The sequence below is a fragment of the Cimex lectularius genome, unplaced genomic scaffold (assembly GCF_000648675.2).
Source record: "Cimex lectularius strain Harlan isolate CLEC.00 unplaced genomic scaffold, Clec_2.1 scaffold81, whole genome shotgun sequence".
Classification (NCBI taxonomy): domain Eukaryota; kingdom Metazoa; phylum Arthropoda; class Insecta; order Hemiptera; family Cimicidae; genus Cimex; species Cimex lectularius.
This window is the reverse complement of record NW_019392692.1, coordinates 20,662-34,253: the sequence shown is the minus strand read 5'-3', so window position 1 is coordinate 34,253 and position 13,592 is coordinate 20,662. Positions and strand designations below refer to the sequence as shown.

The 13,592-nt window shown below is 32.6% G+C and overlaps 1 protein-coding gene across 1 annotated transcript in view; it reads left to right on the top strand.

Annotated features, from left to right (window-relative positions):
* LOC106660788 overlaps positions 1–13,286 on the top strand; it is a 666,377-nt gene extending 653,091 nt beyond the window's left edge. The window contains exon 6 of the mRNA XM_024225950.1: positions 12,973–13,286. Within this exon, the coding sequence (XP_024081718.1) occupies positions 12,973–13,173 (201 nt within the window). The 3' untranslated portion in view covers positions 13,174–13,286. The remainder of the gene's footprint in view (positions 1–12,972) is intronic.
* Positions 13,287–13,592: the final 306 nt, after the last annotated feature.

Genomic DNA, 13,592 nt, shown 5'->3' with positions numbered 1-13,592 from the left:
ATAAATTAAGAATTACACCATATACATCGATTCGAAGCAGTAGGCCTTACCTCACAAACATTCCGTTATTTTTTAGACATTATAAAAATTAAAGAGCAAAATTGTGAAAGGATATAAATTATAGTAATAGTGTGTAAATACAATTAACTTCTAAATAATATAATTCATTAGTTTCCTTTTTTTGTACGGCAACAACAAACAACATTAACAAAACTTTAAAAAATAATACACAATACACATATTTTTTGCACAAAAACTTTTCAAAATTCTGGGCAAAATTTTTTAAATACTTCAGATGAATTTCATTGTGAAATAGACATTCCAATAGAAAGTGTCCAACTGTCTCAGGCTTTGAGTCAGGCAGAATAGGCACCATTTATTCGGTGCAAAGGAATACATAAATCTATATAACACTGATCGGTTGAAAAATAAATAAAAAATAAAATAGAGAAGATTTTAAAAAAGAAATAAACTTTGGTACAAATTGAAGAAAGGATCATGAAGGTCGAGGGGCAGATGTAATATTGAAGAAGAGACGTATATAGGACATGAACAACTTTTATCTTTAATAAAAAACCTGGTTTTGATATAATTACTTTATTATTATCGTAAGCAAAATAATGTATATTCATCCAAAATAAAATAGGTTTTACAAAACAAAACTACACAATTTACAATTACAAACAAACCGGCGATAAATATTTTATATGTAGATGTTTATTTTTGAAACTTTCGCCCGGTTCTATTAAAAAACACAATGGTGTTATAAAGGTTAAATTAATTGATTAGTTTTATTAAATAATTTCATAAAATAATATATTAGTTACATTTCAAAAAGTATAAAGATAGGGATGTTTCATCATTTCGCAATAATTAAACAACCACGAAGTTGTCTAACTAGTGGAAAGGGTGTTTATATCAAATACTAAATGGAAACAAAATTTTAAACAAAGTTGTACATCTTAATAAATAGATTGTTGAACATAAAATACATTTAATTATTCAGAAATCGTAAGATGCGGTCTGGTGTGATGTAGGTTTCAGAAAAACAATTTCTTTATGGTGCCCACGTTTCGATCTTTATTGAGATCATCTTCAGGGCCTGGGATTTACAAACATTGTTTACATTTAACAAATGCATGTAGGATGTGGAAAAAAATGAATTTATACAATGCAAAATATATTTTTTATATTCAATAACAGTATTTCTACTCACTCAAAGTGTTTCTCTTCTGTGTAATTGTGCCATCCTTGCGTGTCGTGTTGAGATTACTAAATTCACTTTCTTCCACATCCGGCATGTATTTGTTAAATGTAAACAATGTTTGTAAATCCCAGGCCCTGAAGATGATCTCAATAAAGATCGAAACGTTGGCACGAAAAAGAAAATGTTTTTCTGAAACCTACATCACACCAGACCGCATCTCATGATTTCTGAATAATTATCGATTAACGGTCACTAACCACCATACATAAAATACATTTAAAAAGTAGTAATGTAATACAAATTGTCGTAAATTATGGTTTCTTACACATAAAATGAAATGCATATTGTTCGAAATGGAATGCAACCTTATATTAATTTATCTTTCAACAGAATATGAAACTGCTAAAAATAAAAAGAATTACTGGTATTGTCTCGGATAAAATTAGTGAAGTAGGACAATCTCTTATAAAGTAAAGCGTTGTATAACACCTGGCGGACGCTTGAAGTTCCTCGCGAGGACTGCTGCACATGTCGCCCTCTATTTATGTATCTACGGCGAATTTACATCGTTCTCTGCTCCGCTTTGGATGATAATTTTGCAAAGACGGTAAACGTGTTTAAGGCTAAAGAGGTGAATTTGTTTGATTCAAAGAAAAATCGCGCAACAGCCGACCGCTCATGAGTCAACATGAACAAGCGAAACGACCCCGGTCATCGCTGAATACAAACAGCCACCAATATTTTAAACTGGTAATTGTTTTACAAATAGCCGCTTCATTTTCGATTCAACATGATTTACGTGGTTAATATCGGACTCGTATCGCAAGCACAAATCGCTAACGGTCAATATCATCGAGGGGTTATAATTTCTGTCAAGTACGCCCCATCATAGTTGAAATATATCCTTCAATAGGAAAAGTATTGACAATTGATATTTTGTAAAGAATTAACAAAACTAATCAAGTCTGAGCTCTTCGGTACCAATCCGATTATTACTTTTTACTAGGGTCCAACAGCAGATGTTATATCAACCATTGAGGGGTAGGAGTTTTTGAAAAATAAAGTGGCATATATTATATAAAAACATAGTCTATCCATTTGTTAACAGTTATTGATTTAATAATTAATTACTACTTAGTAATGTTGGTTAACAAAAAGAGACGATATAAAATGTAAATTCATTTCACAGTAATTTATTACAGAAAAATGTAAATAACATCATTTATTTTTCGTAACTCAATAATGATCATCCTGAAGATAAAACGCGTACCAGGAAAATATAGTTAACAATTTCTATTTTATCTTCAATATAAAAAATCTCTGTTTTTGTTTCATCCATATCTGAACGGTGTTCATACACTCTTTCAGCAATTATTAACAAGCCGAGAGGAAAAGCAGTTTTCTGCTGAAGGTAAGTTAAAAATAAAAACGTTTCGCTTCGTTATTCTCGTCAAATGAATAAAACAAAACCCGTTGCTTTGTTATGCAATTTTGTTCAAGCTCATTACCCCTCTTTGGGAAAAAAAATTTACAGAAAAATCCCATGAACTGTACTCATTATCTTTAATAATAACTTTGAGATATCATCCCTTATTTCCCTTCTAAAAATAATTATGACAGAATAGATAATTAAAATTCTCATTGTCCCAAGTTGAGAGTTGGCATAGTAAGATATTTTTAATTCGGGTAATCTCAAAACAAGCATTTTTAATAATAATTATTCAGAAATCGTGAAATACGGTCTGGTGTGATGTAGGTTTCAGAAAAACATTTTCTTTATCGTGCCAACGTTTCGATCTTTATTGAGATCATCTTCGGGGCCTGGGATTTACAAACATTGTTTACAATTAACAAATAGATTTAGGATGTGGAAAAAAATGAATTTATACAATGCAAAATATATTTTTTATATTCAATCAAAGTATTTCTACTCACTCAAAGTCAACACTCTCAACACGACACGCAAGAATGGCACAATTACACAGAAGACAAACACTTTGAGTGAGTAGAAATACTTTGATTGAATATAAAAAATATNCCCAAGTTGAGAGTTGGCATAGTAAGATATTTTTAATTCGGGTAATCTCAAAACAAGCATTTTTAATAATAATTATTCAGAAATCGTGAAATACGGTCTGGTGGGGCACTCTCAACATGACACGCAAGAATGGCACAATTATGCAGAAAACAAACACTTTGAGCCCTGAAGATGATCTCAATAAAGATCGAAACGTTGGCACGATAAAGAAAATGTTTTTCTGAAACCTACATTATACCAGACCGCATCTCACGATTTCTGAATAATTATCGATTAACGGACACTAATCACCACACATTTTTAATAATAAAAATAATAATTACGTAATTTAATAACAGTTAATACCAATTAATAATTATATTTTGATCATATTAATCAAAACACCATTTTTAAATACACAAACGTATACATATTACCAGGTTGCGCAAGGGTCACACAGGATAGTCCACCTGTAATTAAAATACAATTAGATTTTGTTATATTATCTATCAAAACAGCCGCTATTAAATATACAAAATAAATAAAATTACTCAAAAGAAGGCATATTTATTTGGTTACGTAATAGGATCACATGTAGATCACAAGGAGGTGAAACCATTCCAGTCCGTTAGGAAGAATATCGAGTATTCTGTGGCAGTATAAATACTAACCAGTCATTTTGTTTAAAAATTATTTATTTTTAATTATGTGGGTAAATTTGCGTGTTTACTACCTGTATAATTTTATCTCATAACTGATGAGGCACTGAAATAGAGAGAATCAGGCAATAAATTAGAAATCGAAAAAGTCAGTTACTTACCAAAGTCCAACTTGGCTGCACCGTCAGAAAAATGAAATAGACGAAAATGACAAAGAAAAGAAGAAAAGTAAATGACCAATGTAGTTTACAAGCCTCGGAACTTTCCACATACTTGTGGAATATACATATACACTCACAGTATATATGTACTCATAATTGGTACTGCTATTTTTTTGTAAATTATGTATTTTATTGTTGTACGAAATACTATATATANAAAATTGCAGGTGGGCTTTACAACGTTAAGTAAGTTTTAATAGATGCGGCGTTGGTTTCATAACAATTTTAGTTATTTGAAATCGACAATTTTCTATATGCTTAAAGTATAAACCAATGTTCGAAAATAAACAAAAATTATCGTTAGTAAACTTTGACAATGTCAATTTCCTATTTTTTGCTCCAGTTTAAGCGTAGGCCTAAAATTTGTCAGATGTAGGTCATGGTGAATAATTTCGTCTCCTAATATAAGCTGGTCGGGTTGGAAGGATTTATTGATAACGGAATATCGTGCATTAAACACATATTAAATGGATTTTTTTAATGAAAATAAACAAGATATGACGTAAAAATGGATGACCTCAAGCAAAGTGTATGACGTTTTGCCGTCTCTTGTTTTCATCCCAAGGGTGCGATGCATCAATTTCCGCGTTAATTTCCGCCAACGAGGGATCAGTTTTAGGAAAGGCTGAGATGTTGTGGGAAGGAAAAGGAAAAGTATTTCCAAAGTATCTCATTATTTATCCTAGCCGGACGAACAACGCTCTAATCGGTGCCTGTTCTTCTGACTTTGTTGCACCTCAGAGACTTTACAATCCCGTTTTTCTTCTTTTGTTTACCAACTGAAAACTAAATTGATTCGGATGTGAGCACGGAATCCGAGCGCGCGGCGGTGCGTTGGCCAAGTTCCAGCAAGCTGCCAAGTGTAACTTTACTCCAACCAATTCACCCGGTTTTTCTCACCCTTATATCTCTGCTTCCTCTTAAGATGAGCATTGAAAAATTGAAATATAAATTAAGCTTAGGTTGCTTAGGAGATTGTAAAAATTTGAGCGGTAAATATTAGGTCTTTCGAAAGGGGAGAATTTCAAAATTTGCATTTTTGTTACCGTCTGACTCACTGATCATCAAAATTTAAAGTACTTCCTGAATCGGTAGAAAATTCGATAGGTAGTCTTTATATAGCAACTAAGGTAAAAAATCTGAAAATTGTAATTTTGACCAACCTCATCACTTCTATTTTTATGAGCAAGATTGTTCTTTTATTTTGATTAACACTAGGCCAGTTTCTGAATAAGGATTAAACATCAGGACCATGTGTGCACACGCAGGAGTGGTGGGTAGAGAACTCCAAGAAAATAAAAAAGGTCTAGACTCCTCATTGCACATTCAGAAACTGGCTAAATGTTAAGCAATAAAATTAAAAGAACAGTGTTGCTCATAAAAGTAGGAGTGGTTGGCCACAGTGAAGATGTCACTACTTTGATAGGCTGACTTTTTGGGAGAGTGTCTAAAACTTTAATCTTTTCTTTTGAGTTTTTCAGGTTACGGACTGTAGTAACTGGGTCACTTGGCCACAGTGTAGTTATCATTACATTGATAGGCTAATTTTTTAGAGCGAATTAGAAACTTGGCCCTTTTTTCACGGTTAGGATTTGCATCAATGTTGTACATAACAAATATAGTCATAAATTATCAGCCAATCACGGCTAATTTGAAGTTGAAGGTGGATGTTGGGTTGCGAGTCGGTGACATGTTGAATCAGCAAACATTGCAAGTATGCTAAAGTAATTATATTGTGAATAGTTTTGGGGGCGGCAAATTACTTTGTTCATCACCAGCGTTCTCATTCTTAGCTGTTCTCCTTGATTTCTTCCATGTTTTTCCTATTAATTAATTTTTCTGACGCCAAATTTTCCTATTCAATTGCCAGCCTAGTCAGTCGAACAAAAAATTCACATACAATAAACACAAAATATTTTTTTATTTATTGTTGGAATGGAGTTCAGGATCAGGAGAACAGCTGGGCAACAACAGCAGCGAGAAAAACAAGCAAACCTGGATAATTCATAATCGGGACATTCTTACTCGAGATTTTATCGCGAACAGACCTCATAACATCTTTTGCTTTTCAATTCGGCAATATGCTTTTAAATTGTGCCTTTCCTCATTTTCTTACAACACAATACAATCCAAACATGTAAAAACATATTAGTGGATGATGATTTAAAAAACCCGCTGCCTCAAGATAAAAAGGAAACGATAAAAAATACTTACCGGTAACATACGTGTGCTGCGATATTCCTGTCTAAACATAATTTATGCTTTCTTTCAGTATCCGTTTGGATGTTTTTCTTCCTTCTCCTTTCATCCTTCTCCACCCATGATTGCTCTACCTAGCTTTTAGTAGTTTTCTTCTACAAAAATAATCATACATTATGTTTTATAACGATTAGGAAAAATATTTGTTTAGTGTACAAGTGTAAATGTCTTGAACAAAATGTGAATTAACTTTCATTTCGTAATTATGTTGTTACCGATCATTTTGCTCCATCAATCCTCTCTCGGTTGTTCTGTCAGAAACATTTTCGAATTTCCCCATCTACAGTGTTGGTCTGGGTGATTTGTTCGTGATTTTTTTTTATTAAATCATTTTTACATTTTGATTAGTGTAAGCTCGAATATACTTGAACATTTTTACATGTCATTAAGTCACAGACTCATAACATAAACATTTATTCCACAACAATCATAACGCAGATTTTATTTGTGAATGTGAGGCCAAATGTACTTCAAGCACTCTTCTTCCAGAAGAATTCTTGTAGCGGGAAATTCAGAAAGTCGAGAGCAACAATTACTTCAGGAATGTCTCCAGAGTTGAAGGAGTAGCAAAGTCATAGGGTTCCCCGTATTGAATTCTTGGACTCGGAGTTGGTCCCAGCCCCCCTAAACTTCAGTGTTACACCACGTCAGTAAAGGGCAGAGTTAGTAGTCAACTTTTCACATTACATTCAGAAAGGGGTGGACAGGGCGGCCCACTAACGTTTTTGTCGCCCGGTATTGCGTTAATAAACATACTTTAGAGAGACGAGCCTAACGGCCTTTACAGTAAGAAACGGCAATAAGGCAAAACACGCAGTAAATCTCAACTCACGGGACAATTATACAAAATAGCCGGGGAAAGCAGGCAAGAGGTACAACGCTCTCTTTGACACCAGCGGTAAACTTCATCCTCGTTTCATAAGGTAAATCCAAGACGTCAACATATATCATAGTAAATTTTCTCAGAATCCTTGTAAAACGGTAGAACAATTTCGTACAAAACTCTTTTTCTAAAGTTGTAACATTGGCAAAATCCTTTAGGAAGATTCTTCATTTATTCTAATGCAACACTTCTCATACGTTTAAAACTGCAAAAATATTTTATTAATATTAGGAATAGCCTTAAAAGGGGCTCCACAATGAGTGAAAAGCATCCAGATCAAATGAAATTTAATAACTTTTGACAGAACGTACAATAAAGAAAAACTATTTTATTAACAGATTGAACTGATTATGAAGTGTTCTTTTATACTTGTCAAAAATAAAAATACCTAGTTTCTTTAGAATAGATATTTTTGCAGAAATGTAAAAAATATGTTAATACACTATGCCCGAGGGTTAGCACATTTCATTATTTTAATTAAATGTCGATATATCTCACCTGTCATAATCAAAACACTCCACAAAGAAGTATTCAACATTTGTTTAATTATTATAACTGACGTTTATTAATTCAATATAATAAAAACTGAATTCTCGAAATTTGTTCAAATGTTTAAAATAATGTAACACAGCAATTTCGAGAAAAAATATAGTATAAAATGTATTCATTAATAAAATGAATATTAGATCGATAAATTAAACATTATTACACATACATTGCTTATTATTAAATCACAATTTTCCTGTGGCATATGTGGCTCAGCAGAGGGTATAAATTACCCAAAACCTATTCTTAAAAATGAAAACCAGAACGTCACGTTTATACGTAATTCAGCAGTCTAATCTGACTTCAAAATTGTACATAATAACTTGTAGCTCATTTGTAGCAATTTGCCATTGAAAATGAAATTTTAATCGGGGCATTCTATTGTTTGTACCCTATCACATAAAAAATAATAAAGCTAGCCGTGAATCGAACGCGGAACCGCTAGAGTGGCTATATTTTAAAAATATAAGTCTAATAACACCGCTATCAAAAATAAACTTTCCCGGAGATACGAATGAATTTCCAAAAATCAAATCTAAAATAATTAGTATAAATAAATTATACATACATTACGTGCGTGAGCGTAAGTGGGTGTGGGATAAAGAGATATATTGCTTAAATAATTCGTACATCTTTCCGCAAATAATAATACATACTAGTTAAATTAAAAATTATGTAGTACATAATTTGAAAAAGTATATGTAAAATGTAAAATATAACATGTACGGCGCTTGTAACGACACTTCTGTACTACCGACAAGTAATGAGGGTTTAGCCTAATCGAAGCATGTGAAAATACTTTTTAAACGCTTGTCTTTTTGACTTCTTTATTTAACGCAATTTTGAGGACTACACACTTCCCCATACAATGGAAACTTTCTTACATTAAAATGATCCCAAAGCCCCATAAAAATTTAAGCTCCCCATCGTCTTATCGTCCTGCAGGAGTTTGTTACCCGTTCCTTCTAAATTATTCGAAAAATTAATTTACAAAAGAATTATCTCTATTGCTACTTCGAACAACATCTTACCAGACCATCAATTTGGCTTTCGAACCCATCATTCCACCACTCATCAACTTCACAGAGTGATTGATTTCATTACTTCGTGTCTCGAGCAGAAACTGTACGCGACTGGAGTGTTTCTAGATGTTTCTCAGGCCTTCGACAAAGTATGGCATGAGGGATTATTATACAAATTAAAATTATTTTTACCCCAGACCTATTATCTGATTATACAATCATACCTTAAAGAGAGATTTTTCTCAGTAAACCAGGATACGGAGACTTCTGGGATGGAAAAAGTGCTTGCAGGTGTGCCACAAGGGTCAATACTCCGCTGTTGCACACAATTTTTACTTCTGATATGCCCACAAATGAGAATACACTCACCGCCACATACACAGATGACACCGCCATATTAACAAGCCATCTCTCTTCTACACAAGCTTCACTCATGTTACAAAACCACATATTAACAATTGAAAAATGGAGCAATCTTTGGAAAATAAAGTTTAATCCCTCAAAGTCACAACATATCACCTTTAAACTCCGTCGTGAGACTTGTCCTAGCATATACTTATACAATGAACCTGTTCCTCACTCCGACAAAGTTAACTATTTAGGACTTACATTTGATAGAAGACTAACTTGGAATCCGCACACACGATTAAAAAAACAGACACTGAACAAACGATTTAAAATTCTTTATTACCTACTCAACCGAAAATCAAAATTACCATTAAAATCATAACTTTCGACATACACATACTTACTCAAACGTATTTGGATGTACGGGTGCCAAGTTTATGGATCGGCGAAGTATTCCAATATTCAAAGATTGCAAAGTTTTCAATCCAAAATTTTAAGTCTAATTGTTTCTGCCCCTTTTTATGTAAACAATAATACACTTCACAGAGATCTTCAAATCCCAACAGTTTTTTCATCCATCAAAACATATGACAGACGTTTTCATAGTAAATTACAAAATCACACCAACACACAAATACGATTACTCCATTCCCCACAATTACCACGTAAACGTCTGAAAAGAATATGGATAAGAGACCTCTTAAATGATTAATATCATTTCATTTATCCAGAGCGGCTGCCAATGGGTAGCTTTCTCTATAACGCCCATAATGCTAAACACATAATCTGAAATCCAATCTGCTGGTTGTATATAATACATGTAATAAATGAAGTTAAAAAAAAATAAATGCTTGTAATTAATATGGAAAAAAGATTCTGTGAAGAAAAAACGATTGTATCATAAAAATTGCAAATATTAAATGTGAATTATAATATGGCAATATTTTTATCAAAACAACAAAGCAAAGAATTGAAACGATTAAAAGAGAAGCGACCTGAAGGATGAGCGAGTCTGTATTTCTTTGTTCTTATACGTTCAACTTTCTCATCTCACGTTGAATGTTCATTTGACACCGAACGAGAGAAACAACGACACCTGTCGTTCGATAATCATGCACGACTTTACCGCAGTTGATTAACTCGCATACCGTTTGAGGAAACATGACATTCATTCTGATGCTCCCGTGGACTCGTTTCGCACATACTTCCAGGACTGAGAATCCTAAAAATTCAAGTTTGCTGCAAGTTAAGTGGAAACGTGAAACCCACTCTTCAATATACTAGGACTCTTCACTACAGTTTAACTAATCATTTACAAAGCAACATGAACCATTTCGATGTATAAATCAAGAACGTACTTTTTTTTGCTTTTATGAAATATATTTGTAAAAATGAAATGTAATTAATAATGAATTTGTTAACAAAAATTAATAAAAATTTAAATAATATTAAAAACACATATACGCAGTAAAAAGAAATATTTAAAGCAAAATGTGCTTGGTTTACATACGTATATATATATATACTTTCTTCTTTATTTATGAAATATACTTGGTCTTTTGTTCACAATTGAGATTTCCTCCGGTGTGAGAAACTGATGATCTGACCATCCTCGATGGTTTAGTCTGTCAGACGCATTTTGGCATTTCGCTATCATAAGTGTATCTTTAATTATTAACAATGTTGTAGAATTATTTTGGCATGTTTGAGAATAAGATACGTAATTTTTAAATAAGTATTATAGATAAAAGTCACAAGTGTCTTTCACGCATACATAAACTGCCAAATGCTTTTGAACGTTGTAAATAAACATAACTAACTTTCTCTTACCCTTTTGAACTGCGATGATGAACATCACATTCCCGATGATGTTGGTCTGGCTATGGGTTGTACTTTGTTTAGATAACATTTAACGAGAGTACTCCTGTAGAAGGTTTTAGTATATGGCTGTGTAGTCCTGTGAAGATAGCGAAATGGCGAAACGCGTCTGACAACGACTCAGGTATAGGATAGGCAAATCAAAATGGTTGGCAACCATCTAGATGCAATTTTTTTAAAAATAATGTAACTATTAAAATTTAAAAAATTATACACTATCCGTGGTCTGTTCCCGGTTGCAGAATAAGCAGTGTTTTTTGAGACCGTCTTCTTAATACCACTCATGCAACAATAAAACATAAGTAAAAATTCATGTTAATTTGTTTATCCTTTTGCTCATAAATTCACAACAAAATTAAATTTGTGATTATATGGAGATCGTGAGATGCGGTCTGGTGTGACGTAGGTTTAGAAAAACATTTTCTTTATCGTGCCAACGTTTCGATCTTTTATGAGATCATTTTCACGGCCTGGCATTTATAAACATTTTTTAAATATACACAGAAATAAACACTTCGAGGAGTACGAACAGCTTGATTGAGTCTAAAATTTCTATCATTGTATAAATTCATTTTTTCACATCCTACATGTATTTGTATATTTAAACAACGTTTATAAATCCCAGGCCCTGAAGAGGATCTCAATAAAGATCGAAACGTTGACACGATTAAAAAAATGTTTTTCTAAACCTACGTCACACCAGACCGCATCTCACGATCTCCATATAATCATTAATTAACAGTCACTAAACACATATTAAATTTGTGGACACTTTCAGTGATGGAAATCAACCTCTAGGAATTTTTTTATAATGTGCTTAACGTATCCATAATTGGATTAAAGAATGGGGAGATATTGGACGTCTGCACTTTGGTTAGATAACTTTTACCGAGAGTACTCCTGCAGAAGGTTTTAGTATCTCTTCAGATATTAAGAGTAAACATTAAACAATTTACAGTATTTAAATCTCAAATGCTTCCTGTGCAAAATACAATTAAATATGAACTTTCTGAATTGGCGAACAAATGCCAAAACGATATTCGCAATATGCTTGCCCTCGACAGTAGCCCTCCATCTCACAATCAGACAAATTAAAACAAAACCGTATTTGCTTACATTTCAGGAGAATTGGAGGAATTTCATTTTAGCCATCCTTCGCCCTTTACAGTCAACACCGGCAAAGAAATGCATTCAAACCCTTAAGACCTGTCCGGGCCTCGCAACTTTCACCTAATCGAGATTGTTTTAATCTATATTACGAAATGACTAGATAGAATGATTTTATTGTGTTGAAAGAACTAGAATAAAATTTATTTTATGTTATTTTCTATTAATGGAAGAAACAAACTTCAACTCATATGTACCTAAAGAAATTCTTCACAAAACCAACGTAACTTAGAAAGTAATAAATGAACTGAAATACACAGTTTTATGTAGATATATATCAGCAATTTATATAAGAAATAAATAATCAGTTGATGAACACAATGCAACTCCTCGAAGATTCCATTTATCTGAAATATCTTCAATGTAATGGTTATATTCTATCACGTTGGGCGATATTCGTATAAAATTATAATAGTATAAATGCCAATCTTTAAAAATTAAATGGCAATGAACAAAAAATTGCTTTTCAATATAACTGATGATTGATGATACCGATAATAGATATAACGACATTCGTAAGGACATAAATAATTATATTTGTTAATGGTGCAGTATTCTTACTTGATTAAAATTGTCAACATTAATAAATATAACAGTGATAATAAGATGCGGCCAAAAATTCTGAATAATTGAAACTTTGATCATGCAGCAATGTTCAGAAGACTACAAATTATATATTATTTTATTGCTATACATTTTTCTGTTTATCCAATTGTTTTATAAAACATATATGATGTACTTAAATAATTGTTTTTTCTGTTTTAGATAAATGCAAGCTACATATCAAGAAGTCGCGTTAGTGGCAACAAATCCATGTCGAGGGCGGGCCTCGAATTTGAAGTAAATACCTTCAACTTGGGCAAGATGAATCTGACTTGTGTCGCCGATGTTTACGGCGTTTACAAGACAAAGTCGGAGATCATTTTGGATGAAGAAAGGCCGAGGCTGGCTTCAGTTCTAGGTTAGTAAACACGTCAAGCGGCATTACTAAACTTAAGATTAGCATTGGGCTTTGAAAGGAGAAGATAAAACTACGTTTAATGGACGAGAAAGAAGTTGTTGTTGCTTCTCTGTGCGTGTCGGAGTTTTAAAAAGAATCCGATTGAACAAAAGAAGTTTAGCCGACTTTCAAGAGAGTTCTTTTTGATTATGGCGTGTCACACTCATAATACAGAAGAAAACAAACTCCCTCGCAAAACTTGATAAAATATTTTCTTCCTTTTATTTATTTATTTTTCTATTCAGATAAAGCATTTTATTGTTATATATAATTGTTGTAATTGTTATATATAATATAATTATGCACAATGTTCACATTTGAGAAATAAAATAGCCTTGCGAGATTTCTCATCATATTGCTTCAAGCTTCATTCAGGTTCCAAACG